Here is a 23,923-nt window from a genome sequence, read left to right as displayed (position 1 = left end):
CCATCCTACTGATTGAGCCATGTCAGCGCAAGGGGGATGATGACTGGCTTTCTCACATCATCCAGCCAGAAAAACAGCTCCCTCTGAGAGGCTGATTCATCATAATTACTGAACCTGCCTGGCCAATATGTCAGTTTAATGCTGGGAACAAGCTTCTCGCACTCAGGAGCAGGGGAGTGTGGTGGTACCTGCAGGCCAGAAAACTTGGGCAAGGAAGCAGCTGATTGATTGACAGCTGTCACTGATGTACTCAGTCAGAGGGACTGTTTCGCAGGGTGTGTAAAATAATCAATACCTGTTGTATGCATCACCTTGCTCTTAACAGCAGTTTGTACAAGTTGCCTTCCTAGCTAGCTATGTTAGCATGGTAAGAGATCCTTTGGCAAAAGCCACGCATGCGTTTATGTAAATGCCACAGCCTAGAACAGAGCCCAGACTTATTCTCATTTTTGTTGGTTCTTTCTTCGAAGTTGATGGGAATTGAAAGCATTGGTCATAACGGATGCCGAATGGGGCTTATTATTCTGAATTTTCTCCTTTCAGCACAAATGCATTTACTGGAACAAGCATGCCAGCCTGATCTTTATAGAGTCAATTATTAAACTGGGATATAAAATAATATTGAGCTATGTTGTTGGGAAATTCTTTTACACTCTTTTTCAGAAAAATCAAAGAGGGTGGGATGGCAGGTTTTCTTCCCTTTCCTTCCCTTCCCTTCCCAGTCCTTTCCATCTCTTCTTAAATAAAGAGATTTCTGAGGCATTTGATTTATTTAGGAAATAAGTATGAGTGTTGCTATATATTGCTATGATAATTATTCTTGTATGAGGCCTATAAAAAGAATTTCTGACAGTTTAAGGACAACGAGTATCTGAAATTGAATATGGCCTTTGGATTAGTGGTGCGGTATTAATCACTGGTGTCAAGAGGCACAGGTGGAGTCTTTGCCTGGATTCTCCACATATAAGTTCTCCTGTTAATAATACCTGCTCCTTCACACTCGCTTCCACTGTACTCTCTAGGTAATGTTCCTGAATTGCTTAACAACAATCACGCCATATTTCCAGCAATCAGAATCTCACAGTGTGGGAGTCCAGATACAGGATGCTGGGAAAATGAGGATTTGAGAGTTGCCTGTGTTTAGTGAGCCCTTCTGAAATGTGTCCTGGCTTTTCCATACTTAAAAATACGGCAAAAGGAGGGGGTCAGATCACAGTTTTAATTTCAGATGGATTTCATCTTGTGTAACAAAATATGTAGCTGGGATTTTGTTTTTCTTATCTTGCCTTGCCCTGTGCAAAGTGAATGCAGAGCAAGCCTAAAGCATTGCCAGACTGATACTGCACAGAGCTGGCATGGATGGAGGAGACCACATTAGAGGCAAGCAGAACCAATTCTTAACATTTGCATTTTAGATAGCATTGCAAATGGTATTTATTCTTTTTTTTCCCGTTTCCTCTACCCCAATCATTTGCGTTTGTACATCCAAGGTGTGGGGGAGGCAGGAGGGAAGGATGGAAGAAAGACTGGAAAATGGGAAGGGAGGAAAATGGGAAGAAAAAGAGGAAGAAAGGTGGGAAGGAACAGAGTTACAAAGGAGTTTGTGCATATTTGCAACTTTTTAAATATATCTTTGGTGATGCATTCTGTGCTTTGTAGAGTGCTATTTCAGCAAGGGTAGTCACTGGAAAGCTCTGAAGAAAACTAAGAAAAACCTCATTAAAAATAACAATGAACACTTCTACCCTCTGATAGTCTGCAGAATTATTCTTATACTATTTTAAGCAGATTAGCACAAAGCTGTTTGCACTGCAGTGTTTGGATAATGCTAGACAGTAATCAGCAAAATAGGATGCAAGTGGAAAAAAGTTTAAGGTAATGAAATTGTGATGCAGACAGTATAATACTTAGTTTTATGGAAGAATTTGAGACAATGTCGTGAGAAGTATGATAACCTTATAATGTAGGTAGAAAAGCCAGGTATATTAAGGTAGCAGAGATGAAAAAAATATAATTAGAGCAGCAACACAGAAAGCAATATCATTAAGAAGAACAGGCTTTGTGTCTGCCCAGGTCTCCTAGCTGAAGCCCACAGAGTTGCTCATATAGATTTAACTTTCTTCAAAAACTCCAAATACTCGACGTTTCGACTCCCTCCTGTATTTCCCAGGACTGTTCCCGAACACAGGCAATTCAGAAGCTGGACTGACACAAGGTTAGGCAAACAGCAGCTCAACACCCAAAGCATTTCTCAGATGAGAGAAGGAGCCGACCTGCTGGGATTATTAACTTGCAGTCACCTGGAGCTTGTGCAGGTTGTGAAAATTAGTATGTGGGCTGGCCTCAGAGAAAAACAGTCTTTTCTGATAAACTGGGCTGACTTGGCAGCCACTATGGAAAACAGCGCTGTGATCATGCAAATCTGCTCCTTTGGCTCCTTGCTGAGTTGCAGCTACGAAGCTCCCATGGCTGTAAATACAGCTTCACCTTTCTTAAATCCTTATGGGAATGTGTAGTTCTGGAGCTTTGACCAGACACTATATAATTTAGTGGTTCATGAATATTAATTAGTATGCATTCAATCTACTCCAAAAGTAGCTGTGTATTTGAGCTGTTGACAAAGGCAGGCTTTGAAACAGAAGGGAGTGAGAGAAGTGAGTTGATTACCTTCCCCTCGGTATGGCAGCAGATTCTTAGCAATGCTGTCAGGTTTTGGGCCAGCAAAGGCACGAGAGTCTCGGGTTTGTTTTTAATGTACGCTATGAGGACATGCCTGACCAGTTCATAGCAATGCTGGATGCAGATGTCCTCCATACCACAGAAAAGGCAAGGGTGAGCTCCTGCATTGCTTTGGCAGTCGTAAGCAGAGCCCCTCAGTGTGTGAGATCTGGTTTGACTAAACCCACTGATGACTACTACAGGCTAAAAAGAAAGAGAATTTCTCCCGTTTCAGCCCCATCACTGCCACACCAACCAAAAGTACCAGGGAGCGCTCCTGGGGGAATATGCAAAGAGACGACAGACCTGATCGAGTTGTTGGTCACATCCGGGTCCTTGGCAGAAATTATCTGTATGGTGGTTCCAATCTCCACATCCTCGGGCACTTCCACAAAGTAGAAGCTGGGCTCGAACACAGGAGGTTCGTCCACGTCCTCCACGCTGATGTGGACGGTGGTGGTGTCACGGAAGGGACCCAGGTTCAGGAACCGCATTTCCAGGTGGGGGTTGGCACCCTCTACTTTCAAGGTGTAGCTTTTCTTGCTCTCAAAACTTAAAGGCTGAGGAGAAAAAATAGATCTAGCATTAGGCACACTGAGCCCAATGATTTAGGCCATATAATTTTAATTTTCAGAAGTAAATATGCCCTCTAATATAAACTGATGCTTCCTTTTTTAAAATAAATCTTTACCGTGATTTTTAATCACAAGAGTAACAAAGATAAATATTTGCAGATGGAGACAAAGCATCAAGTGACAGTAGGATTAGGAATGACACTGTCTACATCTTTTTTTTTTTTCCTTTTTTAATTTGACAGTTGAACTGAAAAAGCCAGGACAGATATTTGCAGATCACTTCAGAATACATATTCTTTCTTTCTTCTTGCTGAAATGAAAATAAAAGCGGACGCACCACCACTGCATTGTGACTCACACAGTGTGTTTCATTCCACTCTGGAGGAAAAAAGGCAGAAACAGACAGTATGGGAGCACCCAAAAATAAGGTAAAGATATGAAGAGTCGGTTCCTCAAAAATCGGTCCTGGTGGCAGGGACAAGGGTGCTCACACCTGAGGCGGAGGTCCCAGTTAGGATCCTCTTTCTTCCTGGTGAGATCAGGCTCTTTTCTCCAGAGCACCCGTATGCCAAGCTGCTGAAGGGCTCCAGTGGGAGCAGGGGACACGGTCAGCTTCTCTTGTGGGATCCTGCTCCGGTCTGTATCAGTAATCCATCCTTTCAAGAAGCGGGGTTTTTCACCTCCTCAGTCAGTGTCCTAAACATAGGTTCACAGTCTAGGTGTGCTGGGTGATTTGAATCTCCTCCCTGCCTAGAGAACAGTTTAATTTCAAAGCACTATGAGCTACCCCTGACCTCTTCCTGCAGCAGCCCTTCCACTTTGTACAAAATACTCAAGTATTATTTGAAACAAGGAGTGGGCATGACTCTTTTTTTTTTTCCTTTTCTTTCCTGGGATACTGGATTAAGGGGGACAGCTTCCTCTGTTAGTAGTTTCATGAATTTGATTTCCTTTCTAGCTGAAATGACTTATTTGATGAACATGGATATAGAAATAATTGATGCTGGCACTGAACTTTTCAATAAATTAATTTTTCATCTCCCTTCCCTCTTCTTTTCACAGATCCCTGAAGAAAATAGGGCCTCTCCAAAACCTGCTTTGACTAAGTGGAGAACTCCATATTTAACGTGCCATTTACCAGTCTCGATAAGAGACGACTAAAAGCATCTGACAATGACAGCATGGAAAGATCATTCCAAAACATACAAAAAATTTTCACCAGATGAAGTACACCTTACAGAGGACACAGTCATACTTCTGAAGCTGCAGTCAGAAGTTGCAAGCAATCCCGCTGTGGTTAAATGGTCACAACCCTTTACTTGTATCATCTGGGGAGTTTTAATGCTGAAAACCAGCACAACTGGATTCCCTTAGCTGGCACAGATCCTGAGCAAGACAAACCAGGAAGGAAATGTCCCTCAATTCCCAGTGGGACACACCCCTTTCTATTACATGAATGGCTTTCAAAACGTGTGGCTTTATTCGTACATAGGGATTTGAGCATCGTGTGTGGAGCTATCACGCACGGCCTCGGTTCATTCAGACTCCAGCAAGATCACTGCTGTTCCCATCCAACACCTTTGTTTTTCCTATTCAGCTCTTTCTTTTTGAAGACCTACCACCAGACTGGGGTACGGAGATGGGCAGGAACACAGAGAAGGAGGAGGGTGCTGAATCAACCGGAAGAGAAAGGTAGAAAGGTCATTACTGTAGCAGTGAAGTCCTCCTGGGCCAGTCATAACCCATCTCTTTTCTGCCCTGCTCAACAGCGCAGCCCGGAAATTCTGCAGCCATGAGATGTGTATTAGTTTAAGCAATATCAGCAGAAGTTTCACATGTTCAGGCACGGCAGGAGTCTATATTACAGGCCTCAAAACACCCCCTGAATTCAGTGGAAGCTTCAGTACCTGTCTACTGCCACAACTGCTTCTTTCTTCAGAAGTGGAAACATTGCAGTGACATACAAAAGCTCACTCTTTCACAGCAAAATTACCAGTATGGAAGTCCTGCATAGGAACGCCTGACAAAAGACTGGAGTTCTTGAAATTACAAAAACTAGAACTCATTCAGCTTTTAGTACATGGGGTTAAGGAATAAAGTCTGGAATGGGAACTGGTTTTTTTTTGCACTGGGGGAGATGATGGTCCAGTGATACTGGAGATGCTGTTCAGCGATACACTAAGAACTGTGCAACCTGTAGCAGCAGGTACAGATGATCTGAAACTTGCTCCTGCTGCCCTTAGTTCCACCTGTCAGTGACTAATGCAGGCATAGCTTTTGTCAGCAAGGATTTACCTAGGTCTACAAACATATTACTCATTACTGCAGAGTCATTATGGTCTACCAGTTGCATATTTATGCATTGTAAAAATAGCAATAAAACATATTCACATGACCAAGCAACACTTACTGTCCATCTGGCAAGGAATGTGCAATGCCAAGCTGCCTAAATGTGTACTAAGAAAGAGGCCATTATATTACATGGTTTCTCATGTGAAGAAAACTGCGTGAGAAACATTGCATGTACACTAAAAAGCTAAGTTATAAAAAAGGCAGTTAAATCACAGAAACACTTAATAGCCATAAAACCCAACTACATTAGGAAAAGACATAATCACCTATAATGATCAAGTTAGAAAAATGAGAAAAATCAGACAAGTGTGCTAGACCACCACATTTTTTTATGCTCCTGGGTTCAGACCCCCTTAGTTTGCCTTGGACTCCTTCATCGTCAACCACAGCTTTCTCTCCTGATCCTCTCACGCTCCAGTGCCTCAACACCGCTGCCCCCTCATTAGATTTGTCTTCCACGGGTGCGTTCAAACCTCTTTCCAACACCGGTCCCATGGGGAGGGCAAGCAGGTTGCCTTCTCCTGCGAACCGAGCATGCTGCAAAACACAGCCGAGAGGACGGCTGAGACAGGCACCGAGCGGTGCTCCACGCAGGCGGAATTGAGCAGGAGCCGCTGTGAGATGGCGATGGCGCGGGCAGCGGCTGGGGAGGAGGGCAGCGCGGGGCCCCCCGGGTGCGGGGCTCCGTGCTGGCTGGGTGACCCACCACCCTGCCTCCCAGGGGCAGTGCAAAAGCGACGGCAGGGGGAAGGGAGAGGCTGTCACCGGGGTGAGTGTCACCCTCACAGGCAGGGAGCCTGGAAGGAGCTGTAATTCCTCAGGAGGCACTCAACATTTTGCGGGATTCGTGGGCTGAGATAAGCGGCCACAAGACTGCAAGCAGTGGTCTTGTCTGTAACTGTAAATTCTGACTTTTTGATGCCCATGACAGAAGTGCTAGTTATTTTGTTTGGGAAATATGCCTAGAAAAAATGAAAAGGAAAGTTTTGGTTTCTCTCTGGGTTTAAAAGTTCTCTCTCTCCTTCCCCCCATTTTTATATCCTTTTCTATCAACACCAGTTGAGATGTTTTTTTTCTTTTTGGTTGAGTAGATCCAAAGGACAACTTCCCTAATGTTTGACTATTGATAATCATAACATTACAAAAAGCTACAGGCATATATAGAATTTTATAAACACTTATGTACAGTACAGATGGATACCAGTACATGTCTGGTATGATTGATGCCACAAATTTTTATAACTCCTCCTCCTGACATACATGAACATCTAGTAAAACTGTATTCATAATAACAAAAGTCAAGCTTATTGACACATTTACTCCAAGGAAACTATTTTGTTTCATCAATAAGTGTGTGAAAAATTACATTAGAGTTTGCATTCAACATCTAGTTCATTCCAGCAAAGGACTTAAGCACGTGCTTAACTTTAGGGACTAGTGCGCATAAACAAGAGTTGGAGAAAGGTGACCATAAATACGTGCTTAAATGCTTTGCTGTAGGACATAGAGGCTTGCCAGGGTCAAATCTCTCCCATGTGCTGTTCCATTTTAGTGCACAATTTAGTCCCAGACTATTTAAATGAAGAATATACTTCCTTATTAGTACACTAGATATGCTTAGGCAGAAATACAGTTACAATTTCATAACCTAGAAACAGAGTTGAACTTCTAGCATTTATGTAAGATTGTAGAATAAATATCCTATAGCAGGGAGTCTAAGCAAAATACTTCAGTCCTTTCTGCATAGCCTGCGGTACAGAGTACTAGCAGTTTCACAGCTGCCATTTTAGAGACAGCTTCTTCTTGCCTAATTAGCATTTATGGATCTTCAAGCAGCAATTAAAAAAAAAACCTGCCTGGGTTTTATTGGTTTATAAATAATTCTAAGGCATGCTTTATTATTTTTTGTGGGACACCGGAGTGAAAAATGTGTACAGTTCAAATGCAAATATTGATCTAATTTCTTGCATTGTAGGATAATTAAGCTACAGAGAATATTTAAATAGATAAATAGTGAATCAGAACATTCCTTCGGTGGGAAAAGACATGTTTATGCTAATGCTGTCCCCACTTTTTAAAGGTTGCTCCTAGGAACACAGTCTGCTTTCATATTTTAGCAATGAATGTTAAAGAAATTGTGTTTTACAGCAGGAAAGGGGCTACTGTCATGTAATGGGAACCAAGTTACTGCAGGCATAAGGGAATATTGCACACATAAAATGTAACCAGGACTGTTAGCCATATAAATTACCATAAGAAGGAAACTTTACTACCTTTCTCACAGTTATGATGCCAACTTGGTAATTAGGATCAGTGTTAATATCAAAGACATCCAGTCCGTCTCCATCCACAAGGCTGTATTTCATCTCCGCATTAATGCCTTCGTCCAGGTCTTTAGCAACCACGCGGCCCACGGTGGAGCTGACAGGAGCGGACTCCAGCACACTCATCTGATAATGCTCTGGCACAAGCAGCAGAGAGGGAGAGGGGAGCAAAAAAACAAGCTGTGAAACAGAACCAAGCACTGCACAGCGATGCAAAGAGTAGATCAGGGCAGGCCACAATACTGCGTAGGCTGCGGGGAGCCTCTATACCTTTCCCAAAGCTGCAACAGCGGTGCGATTTCCTTTAAAAAGCCCCAGCCAGACTGAATTGCTTGGGAAAATTTTATTTAGGTGTTTATCATACCAACAGGTTTGTTCAACAGGTTCTTTTCAAAACAGCAATATACCTGAAAATGGGAACTTCAACTAGAAAAATAGGGCAATTAACACCAGTGCTGTTGCAGCCATGATATAAAGCAGGGTATGAAACAGATTTAATAAGACAAGCATCTTTTATTAGATCAGGTTGTACAGTGGAATAAACACAAAAGTTTTGACCACCGCTAATCCTTTCTCAAGTCTGCATAAACTTCTTTTCTACCCTGAACAAGGCTTTGAGAGCTCAGAAGCTCGCCTGCTTCTTCCAAATTTATCAGTTATTCTATTAAAATATAGTACTTCTCCCTACAAACCCTGTCTTGAGCACATTTGGTGCATCACTAATTTGCTTAGCAGCTATTTTAAAAACGTGTTTTAAAAATGTAAATGTTATATCTAAAATACTTCTCTGCCATCACACTTTAAGTTCAGACCTTCCTTGCAGCACTCTCTCTGTTAACTCCACCAATTATTGAAGTTTACAAGGCAGAATAGCACCAGGGATGGGGCTTGATCTATTCTCATTTTTCTTAATCAAGAGTTTGATATCAAACAGTTACTATTCATGCCACTTTCAAAACAGGATTGGCAGTGGTGTGTGCAACAAATTGCTCTGACAGAAAAGTGGAAGTTGATGCTTCTTGCTGATCTTAGTGGAATGTTTTGATTTAGCAATGCAACAAGCAGAAACAGATGGAGAAGAAGAATAGCAACAAAAAGAACTGCAGGAGTTTTCATTTCTCAGCTAGATGAGAAAAACGGTAAAACCAAAATGGCTTGAGACTGATCTACACCACCAAAAGAATCATCTTTCTTTAAAAAAAGAAAAAAAAAAACAAACAGATTCCTTGAAAGATTCAGTTCAATCAAACCTGAAAATCGTATTTCAAATTTTTAACAGTAATATAGAATTATGTAGGTAAATTTGATCTAAAAGAATTTTAAAAAGAAAGATCAAAATATTGCAAATCTTGCTTTGAGATTCACTTCTGCAAATGCAAGGTAACATTTCTGATAAGTGTGGAGCTGCCTGTTTTTGCATTGCATTAACTGTAGTTGTTACATATCTTAGGGTTCAACTGTATAATTGTCAAGGCTAAGATGAACCTGTGCTGGAGAGCAGCCTGTATGACAGCACACTCTACACTGGCAGCGCAGCTACCAGATGCTCCCCTGCAGCGGCCTGGCTGGAGCGTTGAATGAATTCTCTTTCAACTTCCAGCACCACCACATGTCCCTGATTTGACAGACATCCTTTTGGAGACAGGATGAAAAGAGAATCAGGGAAGCAATTATCAGCCAAAGGCAATGGCCATGAGCAGTCTAGGAACACAAAAAATGTCCTTCTTTCCTTTTTCTGTAAATTAATTTCCCACCCTTTAAACAAAGTGTTGGTTTTGATGATTTTGGAGGTCAGAAACCTTTTCTGAAAGACAAGCTGGTGAATGCTCCATTTTGACATTTTCTGAAGGAAAGTTCCTTCTTCGATCCGAAATTCTGCCCATCTCTAATTGTCGCTGTCCTGAGTTTGAAAATGGCTGCAGTGAGAGCAAACAGCATCCCTGTAACTCAGCCGCCCCTTTCTGCCCGTCCTGACATGGCGGGTACTCACTCTGTGGAAACCTGGGTGGGTTGTCATTGACATCAGAGAGGGTGATGTTGACTGTGGTTGTTCCAGCTAATCCTCCCAGCTGCCCACCCATATCCTTGGCCTGGATAATCACTTCGTAATATTCTTTTGCTTCTCGGTCCATGTTCATTAGAGCTGTTCGAATTAAGCCTGAGATTGAAGGGGGAAAGGGGTTTTGGGAAGAAAAGAAACAGCAGTTAAAGTGTACACAAACAAGGTGGGATGCTCTTGCTCCTGCGCCGTACTCCCTGTGTCAGGAACGAGACCAGACTCTGCGTTCGGTCTCACCTTTCCTGGCAGAGGAAAACTCACCCAAATTAAATCTAGGTTAACAGAAGGTGTGAATTTTAAAGAAGCCCAGTTAAAATGCACCAGCTGTGGGGCAGGCTGTCTGCTCAAAACTAAAATGTTGCCTTCCAAGGGAGCTGGAAAAATATTTCAGGACCAGCGTGCGCGACGCTGAATTAAGGCCCTGCTCAGGACCACTGTGTCCGCACAACGGCTGGAGGGGATGTGGTCAGCTGAAAGACACACGCAGGCGAGTTTTCTGGAGCGCCCGTACCCACGCAGTCCTGGAGACAACCTGACATGGGCCCACGGGCTTTGCCCGGGTCCCTCGGGACCCGGGTTGGGGGCTACGAGAGCACAATGTGGGAGACAGAGAGGTAACGGCGGCTGGGGCGGCGGGGGTGGCCCCTGCTCCCCGCGCCCTGCCGAGCCGCCCCTTTCCGCCGCGGCGCCACTACCGCCGGAGGACATCAGGTGGCGGCAGCGCTTCTCTGATGGAGGCCGCGGGCCCGGGGAGGCGGCTCCCGCCGCCGGGGCCGCCGCGCCGCTGGGCGCTCCGGCCTCCTCCCGCGGCCCGCAGCCCCGGGCCCGCGGCCCCCGGCCCGGCCTGGCCTCGCCCGCGCCTGAGGCGCCTGCCTCAGGGTCTGGGTGCTCCCCGTTCCTCGCGGGAGCCCGGCCTGTTGGGGAGCGCGCTCCTCGCCTTTTCAGCCCCGCTGAATCCTGCCCTTCCCCATCTCTGCCCGCCGGGACGGAGGCGCGGAGGCCCGCGTTTAGAAGCCGTCACAGCTCCGGTCCTCCCGCCGCCACCCGTCCCCCACGGCCTCAGCCCCTCCTTGCCCACAGCCTGCCGGCAGCGGCTCCTCTGCGGCCCCCGCCCGCTCGGCCGGCCGCCGGGCCGCCGGAGGGCCCTGGGCGGGCGAGAACCGTGGCTGGGCTGCAGCCCGGGGGGGCGCGGGGCGGGACGCTGGCCAGGGCGCCGGCGGCCCTCGGTAGCCACGGGCTGTGGCAGGTTTGGGGGGCCCTCCTCTCTGGGGGCGGGTATGTGTCAGCCCCAGGCGCTATCAACATACGGCACTTGCTCATCAGGACGCTACTAACTTGAGTGATCTGCATGTAGTCTTTATTTTTAGCAGAAAGACAATGTATGGGTTTAATAAAAAAGCAGTAAAAAGATATTGCGTTGGCAATTATCGCTCTATGTAGAAGGGAAGAAATAGTGACCGGTACTGAGCAATTCACAGTGCACTATTTTAATCTTGCTACATGGAGTCCTTAAGAGCCTCATCCTGCAAAGTTGAGTGACTCCCATGAAGTGCTGTAGCTCCTCAACTCCCATGGATATAAATAAGATATGAAAAGGCTTAGCATTTTGGGAAGTATTATTTTCTCTGTATACGAATACTTTGTAGGGAATTTCCACTCTTGGCTTGGCCTTAATACAGAACAGGCTAGATCTAAAAAAATACATGAGTGCCTAAAAGCCAGGCTCTGCTGTGCCTGTGTTTGGGGCCTCGGGTCCCTAGCGGAGGGCCAGTCCAGGACCCCAGGCCTCAGGGCCAGGTCAGGGTTCATGCTCCTCCAAATGGGGCCCAGAGGAGCAGCCGTGCTGAGCAGGGAGCCTCCGATGCTGCCGCACACAGCTGGTCAGCAAGGAAATACTGAGGGGGGTGATGAATCTTAAACCGTCCCTTAGGGCTATGGGAAAGGCTCAGATCCTCAGATCTTCCAAAATAAAGGTGCTGGTACCATTTCTTTCACCAAACTGAGTGAGGTTCGCTCTCTTAAAAAAAGTAGTAAAGAGCAGAGGTGATGTCTTTTCTAAACAGCCAGATGGTTTCTTGGGAAGTGGAAGACTTGGGGGCCTTTGCCTACTCCACCTGAGGGGGGTTAAATCCACGTTTTTTTACCTTCTAGGGGAATATGATCACGGACAGGCTGTAAAAGTATTCTGGAAAAGGGGAGGAGGAGGCTCTCAGCTTTCCTTTGTCATTGTGCCTTCACATAGCACATTCGTTCGACACCTGTGAGGCCAGTGACAGAACAGGAACAGGAGCACGCTTCTGGAACCAAGAGGTTGTGTCAGGAGGTGAAGGATAAGGACCCCAACTGCTTTTAGCAGAGGAGTGTATTGGAATGGGTTGCCCACTATTGGGTGCTTTAATTACTACCCATCAATATAATGGAGCTGGTGATTGTTTATGCTCTAGCTCTGTTTTAGAAGAATGTGAGCTGCAATTGCATTTTGTGGGTTACCGAATCGTGCAGGTGGGTTTGCACTGGGGAAGCTGGTTAGAGTCCTGTGCCTGTGATGGGGAAACAGTTTCTGGCTCACAGCTGTGCTTAGCCTAAATGGGTACCTTGTTGCCCACTTGTAAAGGCTGATGCAGCTCTGGACATGGCCAGAGATGCAGGTCTAAGTGACTGGGAAATTAATAAGTGGAGAAAAAGACCTTTTCTGGGTTAAATACCAATCAAGTACATGATTTTGGACTTAAGGGCCTATCTTCTGTATAAGTTGCACTCTAGCAGTTAAATCTGTACTGGATCTGACCCTGAATATTGCTGCTTCGCTTTCTTAGAAAACATTCGGTAGTTAGCAAATCTATGATTGTGCCCTTATTTGTCTGTCGTTAATAACCTGATTACAAACCGAACATTACTGTTTCATTTATATTGTAAAGAGTTGAGGAAATAACATGCCACATACAAGTTTGTCTTTGGCTAGAGCGCCTACTCCATAAACTGCTAACTTTCAGAATTGGCTTATGCAGTGTTTTTTCTATTTTGTCCCCTAGGGCTCAGCAATGACTATCATCTCATGAGTTTCTGACCTTAGCACTAGAGATGCCCTTTAGAAACTGTCAAAACCTGTCAGATTCCTCTTTTGGATATAAACCTTGGATATACACAGAAAAAGAGAGAGAGAAAGCAAGGAAAACAGAGAGGGAGTCCTATAGATAAATTTAAGGTTATTAACAAGAACACCCTTAGGTAAAACTACTCCAGATAACTGCATCCTTTAGCCTGCACGTTTCAGTCCTGGTTGGTTCTTTCCATAGATTGCTTTTTTCCACTAAGCCTTGTTAGCAGCTAGATCTGCTGAAGACATTGTCGCAATGGTAGAAGCCAACACGAATATTTACGGCACCAAACCCACCCAGCTCCCGAGCTGCAGAATATGGTCATTCAGATGAATATATCACCACAGAAAGCACGTCCTTCTCCTGGAGCTCATTACCACAGCCTTGCTTTAACCCTCACACAGTGCTATTCTATCTTGGCTCCAAGCCATGAAAATACGTTTCTCTGACCACAGTCATGATGCACTGCCTTTTCTTTCTGCTTGAAACTTTTTCTTTTGGTTTTCACACTGCCTCATTCCCTGATGAAACAACATACCTGTCCGAGAGTCCACAGAGAAATATGGTTGTCCTTGGAGAATACTGTACACTACTCTTGCGCTGTTCCCATAGGTTGGGTCATCAGCATCTGTCGCTGTCACCTGGATAACAGAGGTGCCTGACAAAAAAACCCGTCAGGTAAGACCTTGTGGGATAAAGACCTGGCATGAAAAGCACACAGTTCAAAATAAATTGAAATGCCTAACAAGAGCTTTCCCACACCGAACAACTTCTTCATTTGATGCTCATAGTGCTTGTACTTATTGCTCATACTTGTATCTCATTAGCACTAAAGGAATTAATAGGTGTAAATTCATCATGCGTCTATAAGAAGATATAAAAGAGCAAGTACTCTATGGACCACAGTTACAGAATTGCTGATCTAACAGTACTTCGTTATGGTTTGCAGAGAGCTGGTAGTTATATAGTGCTTGCTTCTTTTCCCCTTTTCTTGATTTTAAATATTATTTAAAGGCAGCTCAAGTAAGATCTATAGCTATGCTGACATAAATCACGAACTGCTGCAGTGGGCCGCCGGATGCTGTATGTTGACTAAGGGATGGAAATTGTACACAAATAGTGAGCATGAAGGGATGTATCTCTGAGATAATCTCTCTGTGGGATTGCAGTTTACATTGCATGGCCTAAACATTATACCCTGCTGAAGTGCCTTTTGGAACCCACACAGGTGGATATATATTTACTTTCTTCAGTTGGTTTTCAAGGTCTGCTTCCTCTGAAGCTAATAATGGCTTGCAGGTGATATAATTTGTCAAGAACAAGGAGAAGGTAAGGCATAACTGAAATATATGTGAGTTTTGACTCCTTAAAATGTCAGACAATGCCTTTATGAATGTATCTAGCCTTCTGCATAATGTTTTGTGTTAGAAACAAATCCAGTGTTACTCGATACACATTGGAAAATAAATCCGAATTCAAGCTAGCCGTTACCGTTAAGAAACATTATTTCTGAATGGAACTTTTGTATTTGATGATTGTCTCTAGCTTTATGTCAACATAATATTGAAGAATGAGAAGTTGAAGCATATCTGTAACTTCAGGACATGTGATTTATATGGTATTATCTCTGTAATGATGTCACAGAGCCAAAAAGCAATAAGCATCTTCAAAAGGAAGAAAAAAGTCCAGAAAAACAGTGTTTGGTGTAACTATTGGATTTATTACATGGAAATGGTTTCTCCTGACTTGTGTAGGTAGGAAGGCTGCTGTTTGTCTTCTGGCTGCATTGCAATAACAGGACTGTCTTTGACATGACCCCACTCTCTAAAAGCGGAGAGCAAACGGTACCAGGACTGTGGCGTCCACTGACCTGTGTTTAGTGCAGGCTTACATGGATTAGAAGGAGCCAAGCTAATAATTGTTGTCATGTCTCCATGATTTCAAGGGCTCCTGGACAGTATTTCAGCACTCAGTATGAGCTAGAATAGGTTCCTAAAATCGTGTTATTTTCTGGATGGTAATGGATGTCTAATGGTCATTACTGTTGCTACCATCTGATGGCACGGGAGAAGGGGCACTCCGTTACTGCAAGTTATCTGAGGATGGCATGTTCAAATTACACCTTTTTTCAGCTCTCCTGCTTCCCTTGGCATGTTTTCTTTCAGAGGGCACAGCTGATGGTGGTGTAAAGCCTGCTATCCCTCTTCTGCCGCAGTCAGGCACCCCGGGGGAAGCTCTCCTGCCCTGCAGCTCCCGCGCAAGAGGCAAAAGCTGAGTCCAAGGAGTCAGGGAATTTATGTTTTAGTGACTGTCTCCAATTTGTTTATAGGGGGAAGAGACTCCACAAAATCTGCCTTACCCACAGGTGACATTTCTGGAACAGAGGCTACATAAGGTCCATCCAGGAACTTGGGTTCATTGTCATTGATGTCTTGGATTTTGATGATGAACTCCGACTCCGGTTCCATCGGCCGGCCTGTTCGCCTGTCCAGAGCCTGCGCCCTCAGGGTGTACTGCGACCTTTCTTCTCGGTCCAGTCGCTGAATGGCATGAATGTCCCCTGTGGTATCATCAATTGTAAACACAATGCCAGCTCCCTCTCCCGAGAGGATGTATTTGATCGAACCATCGCCCCTGTCCATGTCAGAGTGGAGCTGCAGAAAAGAACAGGATACAATTAGACCACGAGCTGGGCAAGCAGCTGCTCAGAAACACTAAGCACGTGAGCATCCTGAGCATTTTGGTCTCACTGTTGGGACTCACAAGCTGGTTTTAATGAACTTGTTTTGCTGAAAGAGGCAAATAGTCAGTAAAGTCTGTATCAGAGTTGCAATTAAAAACCCCTGTCTTCCCATTTCTGCACCCACAGCTGTGCCAGAAGCAAAGGCAGAGACACCCAAACAGGAACAGGCTCTGTGCCTTTTTGAAATCTCACTCAACTCAATAATTATCTTTTGCCTGGTTGCAATGACCATTGAGAAGGACTTACTGCCAGGCTTGGCGTAAGGTGAGTTCAGCAAAGCCGCAGGCTGTGCTTGCTCACATGGGTTAAGAAGAGTCAGATGTTCCAGGGGTAGCATAATGTTGGGGCAGATAAGGCAAATCTGTTTGCGATCAAGGGGAAAGCAGGATGGGAAAGCTACTCAGTAGCTATCATGATTCAGAAATCTTTTAATCTTTTTTTTTTCCATGAAAATTTTAGCAATAGAAATTAGGCTGGATCCTTACATCTTCAGGAAAGAATTACTGTCAAACAGTAGGCAAAGTAAGCAGAGAGGAACATTTGATTGTGTCCATGGCAGGCTATACAGATGAGAGACATCCCAGATTTTCTAGGGAATTAGCAAATGGATTTATTGCATGACTGCTAATTAGTTCTGAGCAGCCACAGATAGCTGTGAATGCAACAGAACAGAAGAAAAGTAAATGCAGTGCTAATTATCATCTAAAACAGAGAAACAAATCATCCTGGGGACTACCATTCTGTTAAACACCTGGTTCCCATGAAATACTGGAATGACTATCAAAAGACAAACAAATCACTTAATTTCACTCACACTATGAAGATGCTTAACAGTATGCTCATACTTCCATGCTTTTGAGGAATAGAGCATAAAGACCAATGCCCAGAGATGGTATTGGTTCAGTCCCAAAAGACAGGAAGGCAATAGACTTGCGGTGCAATAATCAAAATGGGATTTTCAAGAATGGCTCAGGTGTGAATACCATTTTCCAGTGTGATTATCATTTTGAGAGATGAATAAAGAATAGACAAATAATTAAAAAAAAGTGGTCAAAGTGGGCTGGTTTCAGTTAAGCACATTTTAAAATGCATGTGTGAGCTAATTATCTCAAGAAAGATGGTCAGAATTAAGTGTGTGTTTAATGCTTTGGTGAGCTCAAAGGACATATGGGAATAATTGTGGAGGATGGGGCCACACATAGGTAAATATTTGTACTGAAGAGAAAAATCTTGGAATAATAAACTGAATAGCTGAACACAGGATTAGTAGGATTTGAAGAAACAATCCAAATAGAAATGGATAATTTCTGTGGAAAAGCAGAAGTCAAACTTGATGCATTTGATTACAGGCTATTCTCTCAAGAAAGAAGAAATCTCATATCTGAGCTGTTTAAAAACACACTGAAAACTATACAATAACCTGTCACATAGGAAAAAGTTTTATAGGGATGTGGGCAAATTGGCTTCTCTGACCTAAACATTTCTCATGCCAGTGGACCAGCTCTTCAGCTGTTTTAGGGCACGTGGTCCCATTGACTTGGGAGCTGAAAGACCATTTCCCCTGGAGAAGGGTTCGGTTGGAAGATGCTCGTTCTCTGGAGGGTGTTTTCCTTACTAGCCTCTCAGAGTGCAGCACGTGATCTACACAGAACTTGGGACTACTCCTGATTTTAGGGTAAGGCTGATTTCAGCTGAGGTGGGATCTATATGGTCTTCTATGGTACATCCCACCCTGCAGACAGGTCTGTATGTAGGTGGCCCATCGACTCTTAATGGCTGCTGGGACAATGAGTGTTAATGGCAGGTATCCGTCTGCCGCAGCAGCACTGCAAAGTGGCTGCAAGAGCTAAAGGTGCAGATTGTGACAACTCCCGTGTCAGGTCACTGATATTTCATTTCATTGCTTTGCCATTGGTCTCTGCAGTGGCTACTGCATCCGAGAGACCTCAGTCCTTCGGAGGAATGCTGGCAGCTCTCAGGTGATGTATCAGCTAAATGGAGGAAGGACAAGCCCAGAAAAATTTGGCAGTGGCAAAGAGTTAAATTTAGATGACTGCCATGTGCATTAATTCACATACAGGCGCCAGGACTGCAAACTGGTGTATCTTCAGGAAACACCATCTTGTGATTAATTTAAAAAAAGACAGTGGTTGTCATTATTTACCCTAAACACCCATAACTCAGAGATTATCACTGTAGGAGCTAGTAAACAGGATGCTTCCAGAAGGAGGACACTATTATAGCTTTTCAAATTGGTTCAGAACCACTAAGCTATATCCTGAGCATTTGTTTTAGTGCATCAGTGCATCAGTGAGAGAATGCAGCTGCTGAGACAGATACAGATGTTAGACCTGTTTGGGGAATTAGAGCTGGGCCTGACAGAAGAAAATGTGTTTTGGAACGTCAAGAAGTCCTCATTAAATAGGAAAAAGGAAAGAAAAGATAAAAAGAAGTCAAATTCAAAGTCAAAGAAAAGGCAAAGGAAAAAAATTATAAAAGAAAGAGGAAAAGGCAAAGAAAATTGAAAATGAAAAAGGAAAAAGAAAAAAGAAAAAGAAAATGAAAAAGGAAAAGGAAAAGAAAAAGAACAAAAGAAAGAAGAAAGCAGCTTTTAAAATAGCAGAAGGTGTTCTGGAAAGTTCAAAAGACTTAGAAGAAGATGATACTGAATCAAATTCATGGGTTAAAATACACCTTTTGTCCAAAGCCCTATTTCGAATGAATGCAGTTGTGTAGTGAGCAAACAAGGAATGAACATGGCACGCTAATAAGAATTTGGGAGTACAAGAGGATCTCTATCTCACTGTGATTTGTTAAAAGCATCGGGTCTCAACCAAGGCTAGGCAGTAAGAAATGCTAGCAGCACTTTTGCCATTTCTTGTATAACCTGCTCTTTCTAGACAAAGCAAAAAAGAGCATAAAAGACTTAATACTTCCAGACTGCAATAAATCTGAAACAATTTGGTGTCTGAAGGGACTGAAGCTCACACTGTTGCAACGACAAACCCAATATCAGGATGCTGCAGTTTGGGGTGTATGTAGAAGTCACTGTGTTGGAAAGGTGATTCAGATTTCATTTGGCTCTGTTTTATGGGTGGTGCAATAAATTGTGCTGCCATGTGGCTGACACAGAAGTAGAAGGAATTCATTTGTACTTTCTCCTCCATATTAAAGAAGGGACTATGGGAGGAATGAAGCTGATAATTCCTGAGAAATTGTTAACTGTGTCAATCTGGGTTGCTTCTTTTGATGAGGATAGTACAAAAGATGAAGGAGGCTGTATCTGCGTCTGAATGACACATTTCTGGCAACGGGCACATGGAAGAGAGTGGTGCTGCTGGGGGCATCTCAGGGAAGGACTTGTGCAGCTCTGCTAACCGGGCTGTGACTCCGTCCTCGACATGCTCTCCTTTCTCTGACTCCAGGGAGGTAGTACCTGCAGGGGATTTTTGTGAGGATGTGTGAGTGAGTTTGGTTGATCTGTGGTGATAGTCTGTAGAAAGAATGCACTTTATTCACTCATTCAGCTGCTGTGGTTCAAATGCCTCTTTCCTTCGAAACAGGGTTAGGCAGTCTCTGACAGGGCAAAGTGGTGAAGTCTGTCCCCAGTTCAATTACTGATGCAGTTTAGGCTGCTGGATGAATGTGGAAAATAACTGCTGCAGCAAACGTGGGGGCTTTGGTTTCCCTAGTTCATCCTATTAGCAAATAATGGCTACTTCTAGGAAAGTTGAAGCCTCATATTTATCTGTGACAGGACCAGGAACCCTCTGAAGCTAAAATACTTTGAATTAGGATCATGAGCACCGGAGAAAAGCAAAAATTGTTCTGACTTCACCTCAGGAAGTTTCTTTTCGTTTCCCTGTCCAGAAGATATTTTGCCCCTTGCCTTACGTAGGAAAGTACATTTTTCATAGCAGCCTTGAAAATCATAGTAGGCAAGCCATGGTTCAAGTCAAGGTGCTTTTTGGGTTGCTCCAGTCATACATAGCTAGGCAGAAACAGCTGTACAAGAGCAGCAGAAAAGCCCCTCTCATGGGAAGCCTTTGGAGTATAAAGTAAATACAACTGGATCTATGCTGTGCGCTCTTTCTCCTTCTGACACAGGCTTGGAGAGAGCAGATGGATAAAAGCAAGGCCTGGCTAGCAAGATGTTTCAGAGTGTGGTGGGTGGTATCAGTTAGGAGAAGCTCTGCCTGGCCAGGCGTGGGACCCAGGGCTGTTTGGAGGGCTGGTGCTAGCAGCAGGCGGTATGCTGGGAGTCCTTCTGCACCTCCACCCTGCTCTGCACAAGCCCTGCCAGAGCTGTTTCTGAGTCAGCCTGGGGTGGCTCGGGCTGACAAATTTCTGGCCTGCCAGAACAATTAATTCAGCCCACAGTCTATTCCCTGCTGACCCCTTTCCTAAGGATCCCTAAGACACAGGCAGCACGAACGCAGGCAGGGTGATGAATCATGGTGTGCTGCAGCTTCTTCCGAGAGCCTGTGCCTTTGGCTGTATGAGACAAGGGGAAGCCTTTCCCTCATGGCAGCCCCCACAGCATTCATCCCACTGCTTGGCTGGCTGCTCTGCACCCAGTTCAGGGGTGGGAGAAGATGAAATGTTTGACCCCCAAAGGCCCGTTTTGGCAGCAGGGTTCCCTGGTGTCTGGTCCACACAGAGCAGTGCAGAGCGAGGAGACCTTCAGAGTGACGCAGCCATGTCAGCTCAGTAGTGTGTGGGGCTAATTGGCCCTGTTAACCGTGGGAGCTAATCGGCCCTTGCCCACCCCTGTGCTAACAGAGCCATGGCATAGGCGGGCCTGGAGAGAGCTCATTCACGGCAGCTTGGGCCTTTGTGTGGTGGGCGCAGACCATGAAGAGTCATCTCTGCTTTCCCCCGTTCAGCAGAGCTGAGCAGCAGAAGGCTCAAGAGCACTGCCGACCGTGCCAAGTTTTTGTGCTCCTAATGACACAATCAAGTCTAAAACAAAGACGAGTCGGTTTCTTCCAGTACTTGCTTTAGCTCAAATTCATCTCACAGTGCAAGTCTGGAGTCTGGAGTACGTGAAATAATATGTCTGGCCCTTGTTCCAAAGCTGGGAATTGCATGAAACCAAATATTAATTTCTTTAATCAATAGAGATATCAAGAGCTGAAAAGCTAGGTGCAGAGATGAATGAAGACTAATGAGGTCTCATTTGGCAGCAATCACTAGTAATGCCATTGCTGTGGGAGAAAGGAGAGCACATCTTGCTGCCAGTCACACAGGGATAAATCAGCCCACAGATTCATTTTGATTTACACTGGTGTGACTGAGGGCACAGTTTAGCTCTATGGGGTTGTAGAATGGTAAATACAAGTCCAAAATGGGCCTCTGGTTATGTGATTCTTTTTTTTTTTTTTTTTTTCTTTCTGCAGATAGATAGCTTGGAAGGAAAGAAGGAGCCCTGATCATGTAAAAATAAGCAATGAAATCTGAAGGAATTGTTTTCTGACATCCTTTCTTAGTTCTTAGTTTTTCATATCTACCTATATGTAGTCTGCACTCATCATAGCGGTATCTGATATTCTAGGCATGTAAAATCTTAATTGTGTTGTTCAAACACTTAAGCACACTAACTCTCTCCCTCTCCACTTTTTCCAGATTTGTCACCTTGTTGTAGACTAGAAGCAGACTTGGTGCTGACCATAACCCTTTGAATAACAGAGTCAATACTTTAAACAATTCAGTGTCTTTAAAAACAGTCAGAAAACAGAAAAAGGAGGATGGTTATAGTGAGGCAGATGGTAATGGCAGACATCACTGGACTGATTTCCATCAGCTTATTCCTCAAGGAGCTACAGAGAAGTGAATGCAAAATACTACCAAGTAGATGGGATGATCTAGGGGATTTTACACTTATCTGTACTCATGTGTAGGTTCTTGGGGTATAAGGGATCCAAAAATAGGACCCTCATGGTTGGATTTAATGAGTTGTCCCTCTACCCTTCTAGACCTGGAGCAAGTTCTCTGTGGTCTACAGAATTAACCTGCGGTCAAGCTATGGTAAGCAAGAAGATACTCTGTCCCTAGAGATTTGCAGAAAACAAAAATTGAAATGTCAGTTTTCAAGAGAAACTGGCAATTTAATTTGATTGTGAATTTCAGCTTCCAGCTGACTTGATCACATACAGAAGCATGATCACAACATCTTCCTTTCTTTCCTAATCCTCATATGTCAATATAACCTTGCTCTGCCTTGACATTGTAGGAGTCCCTGGAAAGATCCCTGCAGATTTTCTAACACTACCTCAGTTACAGATGATGATTGGTGCAGCAGAAATAGACAAATACATTGTCAGCCCCTTGAAACAGAAATTCTTCCCAAACGAAAGTGACACTGGTCAAAAGCTCTTGGGAGCAGCAGTGAAATTAATGTAGATAAATTCACTGCCAGAGAGAAGGTAAAGGCACTTAAGGAAACTTCCCGTGTTTCACCACGGTCCGCAGATACACAGATGTGTACACCCTGCCAGACATCCTCCTGGTGCAGATCTTACCTTCCCGACGTAGAGGGGGTCAGTTCCCGTGTACTCCTCCAGAACGAAGAACTGGTTCCACACCCAGCTCCGCTTCATGCGCTGATGCAGCTTGTCTGACAGGTTGTCTTCTTGCCCTTCAGTGAGGGGCCTGGCATTTCCTGACAGCACAGTTGTAGTAAGGTCCATCAGTCCCCAAAAATACAAGGAGACGCTAAGTCCAAGCAAGTTCTTTGCATTGCTCATTCTACCTGAAGTCCACATCCGTATACTAGGGCTGACTTAAAAGTCAAAACACAGTATCTTGGGTCCCTTGAGAAGAAAGTAGGTCCTATGTGTAGTCCTTTGAAATGTCCAAGAGAGATCCTGGTTCTGAGAATGGCAGTCTCCTGTAAAGTTAAAGGAAGTTCATAGGAGGATGTTTTTTTCCCCAAGGTAAAAGAGTTTCCTCAATACGCAAATATGCTATAAAATATTTAATGTTCTATACAAAAATATAATATCAGGATGCACACCTTCTGAAACTAGGAATACTATTACCATATAAGCTGCAGAACTGGAGCCTTAGATACAAGAATCGTCAGGGTTTAGCCAATAAGTAAGAGTCCTCTACTTTGCTAAATTACCTGTGATGTTGCTTTGTGGTATCGATTGGCACGAATTAAGTGCATACTCTTTAGAAATGTTTATGACCAGAAGTCCTTAGACAATATTTAAAAACGGTTCACTCTGGAAAATTATAATAGCTGGTGAACACTTTTTGGCAACCGTCTTTCTTTCTGTTTGGAAACTATGTCATTGTCATTACACACACATGCACGCACACACGTCTACATAAATACAGATATTATTGCTATATTGCAAACCTTGAATATAATTTCTAGCAGCTCCAAGTTATTTCTAATTTTAATTATTCTTTCAGCCTCCCCACTGCTTGAATTCAAGTTTCACACTCTGCTGCCTCCTCTCTGAGGAGCTGATTGCTGCTACAAATGCAACATTTCTAGAATTTGAACGGTCAGTTAATCATTTTATAACCCACAAAAGGTTTCACAGTGCTGACGGTCACATGCTATTGTGTGATATGTCCAAGCACGTCAGGCTAACACATTTTTTCCTCCACAAGCCTGAAAGATCTGTTTAGGCAGAGGAATGCTGACGTCTATCAGAGGACACTTTCTCATCAGTCTAGGATCTTTTGTTGTCATGAAATCAGTTTAGTTGGTGACCTCACTCCAGGCTATGGATTGCAGCAAACCTTTCCTTCACCATTTTGCTGAGTTTAATGATGTGGTGCTGCACTCAAGTTACTCTGTCAAAATACTCCATACATCCTCTGTGGGCCTAGTATTTTTGCTGTTCTTTTTAAGAACTCTTCTTTCTCTTTTCAGGACAAATAGACTCATTAAGAAAGGCGTATGGGGCTCTGAGGCTTAAGCAAGTAGTTCACACTTCATTTTACTGCTCTTCTATACTTAAGTCTTTAGGCTTAATTAATTGTTTTATCCTGTGGAAATAAAATGTAGCAGGAGATGTCTGTCAAATATTTCTAAC

The 23,923-nt window shown here is 43.9% G+C and overlaps 1 protein-coding gene across 1 annotated transcript in view; it reads right to left on the bottom strand.

The window, feature by feature from the left end:
• CDH20 (cadherin 20) overlaps positions 1-22,633 on the bottom strand; it is a gene marked incomplete at both ends in the record, with an annotated part of 36,634 nt that extends 14,001 nt beyond the window's left edge. The window contains 6 exons of the mRNA XM_082332884.1: positions 3,025-3,278; positions 7,919-8,106; positions 9,960-10,127; positions 13,665-13,784; positions 15,486-15,780; positions 22,391-22,633. Of these exons, the coding sequence (XP_082189010.1) occupies positions 3,025-3,278; positions 7,919-8,106; positions 9,960-10,127; positions 13,665-13,784; positions 15,486-15,780; positions 22,391-22,633 (1,268 nt within the window). The remainder of the gene's footprint in view (positions 1-3,024; positions 3,279-7,918; positions 8,107-9,959; positions 10,128-13,664; positions 13,785-15,485; positions 15,781-22,390) is intronic.
• Positions 22,634-23,923: the final 1,290 nt, after the last annotated feature.

Source organism: Platalea leucorodia, assembly GCF_965183815.1.
Source record: "Platalea leucorodia genome assembly, chromosome: 1".
Classification (NCBI taxonomy): domain Eukaryota; kingdom Metazoa; phylum Chordata; class Aves; order Pelecaniformes; family Threskiornithidae; genus Platalea; species Platalea leucorodia.
The sequence above is the reverse complement of the archived record's forward strand: the minus strand, read 5'-3'. Positions and strand labels throughout refer to the sequence as shown.